This window comes from Erythrolamprus reginae, chromosome 2 (assembly GCF_031021105.1).
Source record: "Erythrolamprus reginae isolate rEryReg1 chromosome 2, rEryReg1.hap1, whole genome shotgun sequence".
Lineage (NCBI taxonomy): Eukaryota > Metazoa > Chordata > Lepidosauria > Squamata > Dipsadidae > Erythrolamprus > Erythrolamprus reginae.
The window spans coordinates 109,300,183-109,313,499 of record NC_091951.1 but is presented as its reverse complement, the minus strand read 5'-3'; the positions used below and the strand labels follow the sequence as shown (position 1 = coordinate 109,313,499).

Sequence of the window (13,317 nt, the reverse complement as noted above, 5' to 3'; positions counted from 1 at the left end):
GGAGAAGCATAAGGTGTTTTGGAGTTTTTTTTTAAAAACGACAACTTTATAACAAAATGCAAAAAATGTGAAAACAATCTTGGATGAACCAGCTTCTTGTTTTTGAATTTTGTAAAATAAACTATTCACCTGTTCCTTAATGGTGTCCAGTTGTTTCTGAATTAAGGTGCAGATTTGATTGAAAGTTGGCCGTTGAGTAGGCTCCAATTTCCAGCATGCTGTCATTATATTGTACCTGCATTGGAGATTTGGAGGTGGAAAAGGAAGAAAAATCTGAGTTTGATACTTTCAGAACCAAATTGCATGATAATATGTGACAGCTGATTGGACAGTCACTGGACTATAAATTTGCTTCCTTGATCTCCTGGGCATCATTGTGCCATCTAATTCCTCCTTTGGCATGGCTCAGGCTCCATGGCCCATCTGAATTTTTACAAAAAAAAAATATTATGAATGAATAGAAAATTAGCAATTAGATTGCTGATGGGTATCATAAACTTCTATTCCAGACTTCCCATATGGGCCCACCCCATGCCCAGTCAATGAAGCGGCGGAAGTGATGTGCCGGTGCCTGGAGGCTGTTGGGGCCTGGATGGGTGTCAACAGACTCAAGCTCAACCCGGATAAGACGGAGTGGCTGTGGGTTTTGCCTCCCAAGGACAATCCCATCTGTCCGTCCATCACCCTGGGGGGGGGGAATTATTGACCCCCTCAGAGAGGTTCGCCTGGTGCACCAGTTGCGTCCCTATCTGGACAGTTACTCATTACTCACAGTCACTCCTGCCCTCATCACCTCGAGGTTCGACTACTGTAATGCTCTCTACATGGGGCTACCTTTGAAAAGTGTTCGGAAACTTCAGATCGTGCAGAATGCAGCTGCGAGAGCAGTCATGGGCTTACCTAGGTATGCCCATGTTTCACCATCACTCCGCAGTCTGCATTGGCTGCCGATCAGTTTCCGGTCACAATTCAAAGTGTTGGTTATGACCTTTAAAGCCCTTCATGGCATTGGACCAGAATATCTCCGAGACCGCCTCCTGCCGCACGAATCCCAGCGACCGATTAGGTCCCACAGAGTGGGCCTTCTCCGTGTCCCGTCAACTAAACAATGTCGGTTGGTGGGCCCCAGGGGAAGAGCCTTCTCTGTGGCGGCACCGGCCCTCTGGAACCAACTCCCCCCGGAGATTAGAACTGCCCCTACTCTTCCTGCCTTCCGTAAACTCCTTAAAACCCACCTTTGCCGTCAGGCATGGGGGAACTGAAACATCTCCCCCTGGGCATGTTTAATTTATATATGGTATGCTTGTGTGTATGTCTGTTAGTATATGGGGTCTTTTTTAAATCTTTAAATATTTTAAATTTGTCAGATTATTTATGATTTGTTTCCATGTGTTGTGAGCCGCCCCGAGTCTTCGGAGAGGGGCGGCATACAAATCTAAGTAATAAAAATAAATAAATAAATAAATAAATAAATAAAGTTCAATGAGCTGAATGTCTAGGTAGATATACCATTGTGCTGACAAAGACAATTAACCAAGATAAGAACATAAGAAGAGCCATGCTGAATCAGGCCAAAGCCCATCGAGTCCAGCACTCTGTGTCACACAGTGGCCCACCAATTGTCCTTGGGGACCTTGAGCAGAAACAGAAGGCAAGACCCTCCCTTTCCCCTGACCCCCAACAAATGGTACTCAAGGGAACCCTGCCCACCTCAACCAACATAGAGGCGGCACATGGACATCCGTTTCAATAACCACTGATACACTTGGCATCCATGAATCTGTCTAACCCTGCCTTGAAGCTATCAAGGCTGACAGCTGTCATGACCTCTTCTGAAAGTGAATTCCATAAACTAACGGCCCTCTGGGTGAAGAAATATTTCCCTTGATTTGTCCCCACTTTCTTACCTATGACCTTTAGGGAGTGCCCCCTTGTCCTAGTATTGTGTGATAGAGAAAAAGAATTTTTCTCTATCCACCTTTTCTATCCCATGCATGATGGCTGGAGTATTTCCTCAGCATAAACATCAACCTTTCTGAACTGATGGAAAGCAGGGAATCCCATATAATCAGCCCTGAATTTTTAGATTCACAGGTTAGGAACAAAATGAATGGAGTTCAATTGTACACAAATGATTTCCATGTGACCAGAAGAATCTGTAAACAGATGGGCAGATTGGCAGAGCAAATCCTGGGCATTCTGAAAAGTATCTTGAAATATATGAAGGTTCCCTCAGCTTTTTTTTTTTTTTGAATGAATGAATAATTTGGGTACCTGGAGCTGCAATATTTTTACTTACATGTCATCTGGAGCAAAATCTGGCTTTCCCATATGATATCCTTGCTTCACAAGGTTATAAAACTTATTATTCACTTTCACGCCAGGATAGGGACTTCTTCCTATTAACAAAGAAAATTGATAATGCTCATATGGAGGAGGGACCCTGCAGTTTTACAATGCTCGCTATAGAACTAGCTAAAATTTCTTATGAATTAGTTTCAGTTTGGTCATTCTTTGCAGGCAGTTTGAGAGCAAAATAGGAGGAAACAGGGGTATGAAGACAACAGACAAGCATTTTTCAGGCATGGGGCTACATTTCTTCATCCCATACTGCTTGGGCTTTGCAGTTATCATGGCTAGTGTTTGGAGATGATTGTGTTTCTGATTGTTCTAAGAGTAAAAATATTTAAATTTGGGAGCAAGGTTTAAGGAATGAAATGTTGCCCATTAAAACCCACCAACAATGGGAAATATCACCCTGATTTAAGGTATTAAACATGTTAAAGGAATGCTATAAAAGCCTTTCATTCCTAAAAACTTTTCTCAATTCCTCACAAGTGAAGTGCTAATTGTTTGCAGGAAGCCAAGATTATATTGAAATAATAACACACATACAGGTGAAACTTTGAAAAATTAGAATATCGTGCAAACGTTCATTTATTTCAGCAATGTAACTTAAAAGGTGAAACGTAATTTATTTATTTATTGGAGTTGTATGCCGCCCCTCTCCATGGACTCGGGGCAGCTAACAACAGTGATAAAAACAGCATGTAGAAATCCAATATTAAAACAGCTAAAAAACCTTGTTATAAAACCAGTCATACATACAAACATACCATGCATAAATTGTAGAAGCCTAGGGGGAAAGAATATCTCAGTTCCCCCATGCCTGATGGCAGAGGTGGGTTTTGAGGAGCTTACGAAAGACAAGGAGGGTGGGGGCTATTCTAATCTCTGGGGGGAGTTGGTTCCAGAGGGCCGGGGCCGCCACAGAGAAGGTTCTTCCCCTGGGCTCCGACAAACGACATTGTTTAGTTGACGGGACCCAGAGAAGGCCCACTCTGTGGGACCTAACTGGTCGCTGGGATTCGTGCGGCAGAAGGCGGTCCCAGAGATAATCTGGCCCGGTGCCATGAAGGGCTTTATAGGTCATAACCAACACTTTGAATTGTGACCGGAAGCTGATCGGCAACCAATGCAGACTGCGGAGTGTTGGTGTGACATGGGCATATTTAGGGAAGCCCATGATTGCTCTCGCAGCTGCATTCTGCACGATCTGAAGTTTTATATGAGAGATACTCATAACATGCAAGGAAGATAGTTTAAGCCATGATTTGTCATAATTGTGATGATTATGGGGTACAGCTCATGAAAACCCCAAATCTCAGAAAATTAGATTACATGCGATCAATAAAAAATGGATTGTACATAGAACAATATCAGGCCTCTGAAAAGTATAAGCACTTACCTAGGGAGAATATCTCCCAGAGAAGGATGCCATAAGACCACACATCGCTCTGTACTGTGTAGACACATTCAAAGATGCTCTCTGGTGCCATCCATTTCACTGGGAGGCGAGCCTGGAATGATATGACCTAAACTCAGGAGGAAGCTTTTATGCTTAGCATTCTCCACCTGGACTCTTCAGAGGTTAACCATTACAACACATTCTTTGCATGAAGACGATCCCTAAATCCTCCTCGGAGGGATGCTGAGACAGTTGCTGTCAATCAATAGAGACATCCCAGAGCCAAGTAAAGCTAGAGATTGATTCAGCTTCATATAAATGTATAGATCAGTGATGGCTAACCTTTTTGGCACCAAGTTGGCCATACAAATCCAAGTGCCCCAAACACCCATAATGCAGTATGCGCCTCCTGTGCATGCACTCGCAACACCCCTGTGTGCACCATGAACATGTACACATGAACCCCCGCATACAGATGTGCGCCCCCGTGCATGTGAGCGTGTCTCCCACATGCATCTCACCCCCACACATGCGTGGCAGAGATCCGAAAGCCAGCTGGCTGGCGGGAAACATGTGCGCAAGCGTGACGGAGCTGAACTTGAGTGACAGCTCGCATGGCTGCCATAGGTTCGCCATCACGGGTATAGATTCATTCCAGTTACTTACATTGCCCTTGACAACATAATTGCTGTCATTCACAATATCCCTGGCCAGCCCAAAGTCACAGATCTTGGCCACTAGTCCATTAGCCACTAGCACGTTCCGTGCTGCCAAATCTCGATGGATGCACTGGATTCAGGAACGAGAGGAGAAAAAGAGGAAAGGGCAAATTGATTTTCTTCTCATTTTATTTATTTATTTTAAGATTATTTATTTATTTAAAAATTATAAATAACTCAACTAACACTCCTTCCTACTCCTATTTTCCCCACAACACCATCCAGTGAGGTGGGTCGGGCAAAGTGACAGAATGATTGGTCCAGGATCACTCAGACAGCTTTCACGCATAAGGCAGAATGGGAACACAAGGGAAGTCAAAAGTCTTCAACATGGTATTTACAAATATTTTTATAGACTAGGCCAATGGAATGAATACAATTTAGAGTAATGGGGAAGGGAGGAACTTTATTATGGCCTTGAATGCCTCCTCCAAGCTATAGTAATCCATTACCTATAATAGAAACATAGAAATATAGAAGACTGACGGCAGAAAAAGACCTCATGGTCTATCTACTCTCCCCTTATACTATTTTCTGTATTTTATCTTAGGATGGATATATGTTTATCCCAGGCATGTTTAAATTCAGTTACTGTGGATTTACCAACCACGTCTGCTGGAAGTTTGTTCCAAGGATCTACTACTCTTTCAGTAAAATAATATTTTCTCATGTTGCTTTTGATCTTTCCCCCAACTAACTGAAATAATGAAATGATAATGAAAAAAAGTGCCATTTAGGACACCTTGTGCAAAACAATTCTACTTACTAATTGTGCCAATATATCTACAAAAGATTTAATCCTTTATGGCTGATTCAACTATTTAAATTGACTACTGCAAAGTTATTTTTGTGAACTCTTGTCTTTTTCTTTTGAAATGGAGATGGACATTAAAAGATCAAAATAATACAAATGCACTTGGTTGTTCTTTCCTTTGTTATAAATAGTACTTTGCAGTTTTTCCTGTCTCAGTGAATCCATTATTTAAAGGTTGGCAGAGCTATTAGGATACCACATCGGCAGTGTCCCCAGCCATACAACACTTGTACAAAGTTTGTATAAGGAAGAGAGAGAAAGACATTATTTTACAGAATCTGTGTCTTAGCCACTGGATTTTTCTATTGAATATAATTTTTATGGACAACTTCTGCTGAAATAAAGAACCAGAAAGAATGGTCTTGCCAACATGATTTATAAGATAGGGTCGAGGAATCATCAACTGCCACTTTTAGTTGTTACCGTTGCAAAGAATGGAAGTTGCTAAAGCTAACATTTATTTATTTATTTATTTATTTATTTATTTATTTATTTATTAAATTTATTTATTTATTAAATTTGTATGATGGCCCTCTCAGCAACTAAGCAAATACATATTCAAACAGATGCCCAACGTTTGTATGGGCAACCAATATTCAGTCAGTCAGTCAGTCAGTCAGTCAGTCAGTCAGTCAGTCAGTCAGTCAGTCCAGTCAGTCAGTCCAGTCAGTCAGTCAGTCAGTCCATCCAGTCAGTCAGTCAGTCAGTCAGTCAGTCAGTCCGTCCGTCCGTCCGTCCGTCCGTCCGTCCGTCCGTCAGTCCGTCCGTCCGTCCGTCAGTCAGTCAGTCAGTCAGTCAGTCAGTCAGTCCAGTCAGTCAGTCAGTCAGTCAGTCAGTCAGTCAGTCAGTTAGTTGTCAGTCCAGTCAATCAGTCCGTCAGTCCGTCAGTCCGTCAGTCCGTCAGTCCGTCCGTCCGTCCGTCCGTCAGTCAGTCAGTCAGTCAGCCAGCCAGCCAGCCAGCCAGCCAGCCAGCCAGCCAGCCAGCCAGCCAGCCAGCCAGCCAGCCAGCCAGCCAGCCAGCCAGCCAGCCAGCCAGCCAGCCAGCCAGCCAGCCAGCCAGCCAGCCAGCCAGCCAGCCAGTCAGTCAGTCAGTCAATCAATCAATCAGTCCAGTCAATCAATCAGTCAGTCAGTCAGTCAGTCAGTCAGTCAGTCAGTCAACCAACCAACCAACCAACCAACCAACCAACCAACCAACCAACCAACCAACCAACCAACCAACCAACCAACCAATCAATATGTTTCTTATTTTTGTGCTGGTTAGAAAAAGAGAATACAGTGTTCATATTATGTTTAACAGGACTATATACAGTATTCACTTTCACACAGACGTTATTGCCCTCAAAAGTCACACAAAGTTGTGTGTGATTAAAGACTTAATCCAAAAGAATACTTCCAAGCAGTATGCTCTCGAAGAACAAATGTTTAAATTATACATGGATCATCTCAGGAATCACAGCACTATGAACTGATAGGGTTGTACAGGTAGTCCTCAATTTACGACCACAATTAATCCCATAAAGTATATTGCTTAGTCACTTTTCTTGCCACATTTGTTAAGTCAATCACTACAGTTGTTAAATTAGTAACAGGGTTGTTAAGTGAATCTGGCTCCTCCATTGACTTTGCTTGACAGAAAATCACAAAATATGATCAACGGACACTGGGGCACTGCAACCGTCATAAGTATCTACCAATTGCCATGCATCTGAATATAAAGTCACATGACTATGGGGATGCTGCAATAGTCATAAATGTGAGAAATGGTATTTTTCAGTGCCACTGTAAATTTAAAAGGCCACTAAATGAACTGTTGTGAATTGAGGACTACCTGTATATTAATCTGGGTAATAACAACTAAAATTCCTACGTGGTAGGAAGATAATACAGGAAATAAAACTCGGCCCTGAACGCCTTTTAGGATGGCGACGATGCTGTATGTTGTCGGGAGAATGTGCTCACATTTTTTGAAGCCAGGAAAGTCATTCCCTGGGCCACTTGGTTGGAGAACTGCAACAAGGCAAAGAGATCAAGAGAACGTGGGTCTTCCTTTCCTTCAGTTGATACCAAATTTGTCCCTGGATTGGGAGAAAGTTCAGAAAGGTCACTGGAAGTATGCCTTTGAAAAGATAGATAATGATAGCCACAAAGAGAACCATAAAGGCCACCTAGCAGTAAGACGTTAAGATAAGAAGTGAAGTGAACTTTTTATTTTATTTATTGTTAGAGTTGAAAGGGACCATGTAGGTCATCAAGTCCAACCCCCTGCCTGAGCAGGAATCCTAAAGCACCCCAGCCAAGTGGCAGTCTAATCTCCTCTTGAAAGTGTCCAGAGTTGGGGAGTTCACAACCTCTGCAGGCAGGCTGTTCCAATGGTCGATCGCTCTGACCGTCAGGAAGTTTTTCCTTAGTTCAAGTTTGAATCTCTCCTTGGTCAGCTTCCAGCCATTGTTCCTCATCCCGCCCTCTGGTGCTCTGGAGAATAGAGTGACTCCCTCCTCTCTGTGGCAACCCCTCATATACCTGTATACAGCTATCATGTCCCCTCTGGCCCTCCTTTTCTCTAGGCTATCCATGCCCAGTTCCCGCAATCTCTATTCGTAAGTCTTGGTTTCGAATCTCCTAATCATTTTGGTTGCTCTTTTCTGCACCTTCTCCAGAGTTTAAATGTCTCTTTTGAAGTGTGGTGACCAGAACTGGATGCAGTACTCCAGATGTGTTCTGACCAGGGCATAGTAGAGTGGTATTAATACTTCCCTGGTCTTGGAGTGTATCCCTCTGTTGATGCAGCTTAGGATGGTGTTGGCTTTTTTGGCCGCTGCTGCACATTACTGGCTCATGTTTAGTTGATTATCCACCAAGACTCCAAGATCTCTTTCACAGTTACTGCTGCTAAGCGGAGTTTCTCCCAGGCTGTATGTGTGTCTAGGTTTTTTTTTACCAAGGTGAAGGACTTTGCTCTTGTCGACATTGAACATCATGTTGTTAGTGTGGGCCCATAGTGTTAATCTGAAATCACCCATGATAACAAAGGCCTCCCTACCTGGAGACTAAACATAAGAAACTCCCAAGAAATGAATGGAATTAATTTTTGGTAGCCATTTCTAAGAATAAACTGAAAATTACTGAGCAGAAGGAGATTTAATGGTTGTGTTCTCTTTGCTCATCCATAATTGCTCTATCTATATATTGGTTTTTGCTTATCTATGGACTTTACATAAAAAGAACTGCTTTATGAGGGGTCTTTGGTGCTCTTTGAGTTTGCTAGCACTGATGATGTTGACTTCTAGCTGAAAATGGTAAGGTTATACCTGCTTCAAACAGATTTTTTTTTTAAAAAAAAGTGCTTTCAGTTAATGTGTGAACGGCTTTTATTAAAGCAGCTTGTCATTTTTTAAAATTGTTTTCTGTGTAAATTTGAAAAAGAAAAGTTGTAGCCCCTTCAAGACAGAATCTCATTAAAGTTAGTACAACATGAAACAAGCTGATACTATTGCCATCTCTGACTGATTGGGCTGCCATTCAGGCGGTGTGGTCTTATCCCGTTGCCTCGCTGGCTCCATGCTTGGAAGACGCCTGGCTACAGACATCAATCAGCTGGCTGGCAAGCATGTCAGACAGACTATCATGTTACCGTGGTCTTGTCTGGATGACATCAGAGGCAGCCGGCAGTGGTGGCTGGGACGAGGCAAACATTTAAAAGAGTGGAGGAAACACTGGGGAAATGCTGCAAACAATTCTTTTGAAATTTGTTAGTTCGTGCCAGAAGACACTGGAATAAAGATTTTGTGTATGAACTAAAGTGTATGAAGCTTTCATTCTTCTTCTGGAATCTGACACCTATAAGGAACAAAGCAAAGACGGGCTGAATGGTGTAATCTATAAATATTACAGAATAAAAATAAAAGGGGAAGTAATAAAATACCCTAAACTCCCTCTGCAAGCATATAATTTATGTTTGGTATGTATGTGTTGTTTGGTTTTAATATGATAGGGTTTTAGTTATTTCTTTTAATATTAGATTTGTGCCCCTATAATATTGTTTTTATCATAGAAACATAGAAGTCTGACGGCAGAAAAAGACCTCCTGGTCCATCTAGTCTGCCCTTATACTATTTTCTGTATTTTATCTTAGGATGGATATGTGTTTATCCCAGGCATATTTAAATTCAGTTACTGTGGATTTATCTACCACGTCTGCTGGAAGTTTGTTCCAAGGATCTACTACTCTTTCAGTAAAATAATATTTTCTCATGTTGCTTTTGATCTTTCCCCCAACTAACTTCAGATTGTGTCCCCTTGTTCTTGTGTTCACTTTCCTATTAAAAACACTTCCCTCCTGGACCTTATTTAACCCTTTAATATATTTAAATGTTTCGATCATGTCCCCCCTTTTCCTTCTGTCCTCCAGACTATACAGATTGAGTTCATTAAGTCTTTCTTGATACGTTTTATGCTTAAGACCTTCCACCATTCTTGTAGCCCGTCTTTGGACCCGTTCAATTTTGTCAATATCTTTTTGTAGGTGAGGTCTCCAGAACTGAACACAGTACAAATGTGGTCTCACCAGCATTCTATATAGCGGGATCATAATCTCCCTCTTCCTGCTTGTTATACCTCTAGCTATGCAGCCAAGCATCCTACTTGCTTTCCCTACCGCCTGACTGCACTGTTCACCCATTTTGAGACTGTCAGAAATCACTACCCCTAAATCCTTTTCTTCTGAAGTATTTGCTAACACAGATCATTGTTGTGAGCCGCCCCGAGTCTTCGGAGAGGGGCGGCATACAAATCTAAATAATAATAATAATAATAATAATAATAATAATAATAATAATAATAATAATTATTATTATTATTATTATTATTATTATTATTATTATTATTATTATTATTATTTAGAAGGATCATATCCAGATCTGGCTTTTCTGATAGGACTATGAGAGCAATGATCCGATATAGACCCTGTACACATTGAAATCTGTATGATGTCTGTAATTGAGGGATTTAAGTATAGTTGTACAAAGAACATTATAACGAAGAGCAAGCTTTATCAATAGCAATATAAGTTTAACATCTATATCTGCTGTATTATTGTTATATGTAGTATGCATTCCCGGGAATATTTAAGGATTGCAATTATAGGTAGCAGCTGTGTATTAGAATTGAATAGAAAACAACAAGAGTTGGAAGGGACCTTCCTTGGAGGTCTTATAGTCCAACCCCCTGCTTAGGCAGGAAACTCTACACCACTTCAGACAAACAGTAATTCAACATATTCTTTCAAACTTCCAGTGCTGGAGCATTCACCATTTCTGGAGGCAAGCTGTCCCATGGATTAATTGTTCTAACTGTCAGGAAATGTTTCCTTAGTTCTAAGTTGCTTCTCTCCTTGATTAGTTTCCACCCATTGCTCCTTGTTCTACCCTCAGGTGCTTGACTCCCTCTTCTTTATGGCAAAGAAAACATACCATTCACCCCAGAGATGAAATGTTTCCTTTTTCCTGGATCACACTAAGTTGGCTGGCCTGAAAACTTTCCAGAAGTAAATCATTCAGAATCGAAGCCAGTTTTTAGTGTTCCGAACAGAGAACAGCCAAACTGGCATGGTTTGGAAGACAAATGTAATGCTTTAGAGTTCTCCAGATGGCATATATTTATCCAGTGCTTGCCATTCCACTAATAAGGGTCCTTGGCCAAAGACCACAATGAATGAGCCACCACCAGCAGCAGTTCTATAAAAATTTGCTGTGAGGGAACACTGCTTATAAGACAAAAGGAGGAGAATCTAGATGCATAGACCTATGGTATTTACAGTTTACATAGATGCTAATTTATAAATGAGGGTGAATTGAGTAAGTAAAATATAGTTCAATTGATACATAATTAAACAAAAAAAAAGAGCTTGGAAAACAATATATTTTGAAAGTGTATGTAGTATATCTTCTTTAAGAGATCCCTTGCAAGAAAGACATCACCACACAGAAACTGAACTATTCAGATACAGTATCCGGGTAACAATGAAGTGGTGAGTGCCAGAACCGCAAATAAACATGTTTCTGGCTGTCCAACTCCCACAATCTTGATACTAATTCAAAAAGGGGTAGCATAGTGGGACATAATTATCACTCTGGCATCCAGTTTGCCTTCCTCCAAAGGCAAACCCCTGCTAACCTCATAGTAGACTTTAAAAAGAGAAGAAGAAGACATGGCTGCTGTTTTTAGCCTACAGAGTTCTCACTTGACTCATGTAAGACCAAGATTTATTTATTTATTTATTTATTTGTTTGTTTGTTTTGTCCAATACACAGTGAGGGTTTTAGTGGATACATATCTATATACATATAGTAAAATACATGATGAAGGTTATAGAGGAGATACTCATAGTAAAATATATCTAAGAAATAATAGAAAAGAAGATATAGTAATAGAACATATCAATGAAAGAATAGAAGAAGAGATATAGGAATAGAAGAAAGGTATAGGAGATATAGGAGAGCACTTGTACTTGCCCCTCTTAGGAATCTGTATAGGTCAACCATAGATAATCTAAGGGTAAAGTGTTGGGGGTTTGGGGATGACACTATGGAGTCCGGTAATAAGTTCCATGCTTCAACAATTTGGTTATTGAAGTCATATTTTTTACAGTCAGGTTTGGAGCGGTTAATAGTAAGTTTAAATCTGTTGTGTGCTCTTGTGTTGTTGTGGTTGAAGCTGAAGTAGTCGCCGACAGGCAGGACGTTGCAGCATATGATTTTGTGGGCAATACTTAGATCTTGTTTAAGGCATCTTAGTTCTAGACTTTCTAGGCCCAGGATACCCTAGGTCTCATAGGGTATTCTGTTTTGAGTGGAGAAGTGAAGGGCTCTTCTGGTGAAGTATCTTTGGACATTTTCAAGGGTGTTAATGTCCGAGATGCGATATGGGTTCCAAACAGATGAGCTGTATTCGAGGATGGGTCTGGCAAAAGTTTTGTAAGCTCTGGTAAGTAGTGTGAGATTGACAGAGCAGAAGATACGTAGGATTAGGTTTACAACTCTTGAAGCCTTCCAGGAGAATTTGAATTAGGGACAGGATTTGAATTAAGAGAAGTCTGTCCTATCTCAAACTTTTCAGCTGAGTTTGGACTTGTCTAAAATGGTGTAGGATTTCCTGCTTGAGCAGGGGGTTAGACTAGAAGACTTCCAAGGTCCCTTCCACTCTGTTAACTTCTTATTTTATGACATATCGTTATGTTTTACAAAGAGCTATTTGGAAATCATCAGAATATTTTTTCCCCTGAGTTCAGCTAATAAAGTCATGAGATGGTTCAGATTTAAACTAGGAGGTTTTTCTCCAACTTCCAAAAATGAGGGTGCTTGTTCACTGACACAGGCATGATATCAACCTGTTTAATCTAGTAGATTCACATTTTCTTCTGAATTATATCTAATCTTTTGTTGTTCCATGCTGAATAAAATAATACATAACATTTTTAGACCTGAAGATGAAGAGACAAACAGGAAGCATGTCAGAAGTAGCCAAAAAGATCAGAAGATAGGCAGGAGGAAAGATTAGTTGCATCAATAGGAAGATACTGGAAAAACTAGGAGACAGTGGCATCATTGGCAGTAATGAGAAGACATTGGTATGATTGGGAGCCATGGTGTTCACATCGTAATTTCCTGTTGGCTGATTATACCCTGGCACAGAATTAACTCTCAGCCAGTTAGGCTACCTTACATAACCGTTATGAAGATAAGAAGGTCAGGTTGCTCTGACATAGAAACATAGAAACATAGAAGACTGATGGCAGAAAAAGATGTCATGATCCATCTAGTCTGCCCTTACACTATTTTCTGCATTTTATCTTAGGATGGATATATGTTTATCCCAGGCATGTTTAAAGTCAGTTTCTGTGGATTTATCAACCATGTCTGCTGGAAGTTTGTTCCAAGGATCTACTACTCTTTCAGTAAAATAATATTTTTTCATGTTGCTTTTGATCTTTTCCCCAACTAACTTCAGATTGTGTCCCCTTGTTCTTGTGTTCACTT

General features: G+C 40.8%; 1 protein-coding gene across 1 annotated transcript in view; it reads right to left on the bottom strand.

Moving 5' to 3' along the window:
- CSF1R (colony stimulating factor 1 receptor) overlaps positions 1–13,317 on the bottom strand; it is a 57,813-nt gene that overhangs the window by 2,741 nt on the left and 41,755 nt on the right. The window contains exons 16-20 of the mRNA XM_070739092.1: positions 7,244–7,359; positions 4,415–4,537; positions 3,749–3,860; positions 2,300–2,399; positions 130–235 (exon numbers count right to left, since the gene is read on the bottom strand). Of these exons, the coding sequence (XP_070595193.1) occupies positions 130–235; positions 2,300–2,399; positions 3,749–3,860; positions 4,415–4,537; positions 7,244–7,359 (557 nt within the window). The remainder of the gene's footprint in view (positions 1–129; positions 236–2,299; positions 2,400–3,748; positions 3,861–4,414; positions 4,538–7,243; positions 7,360–13,317) is intronic.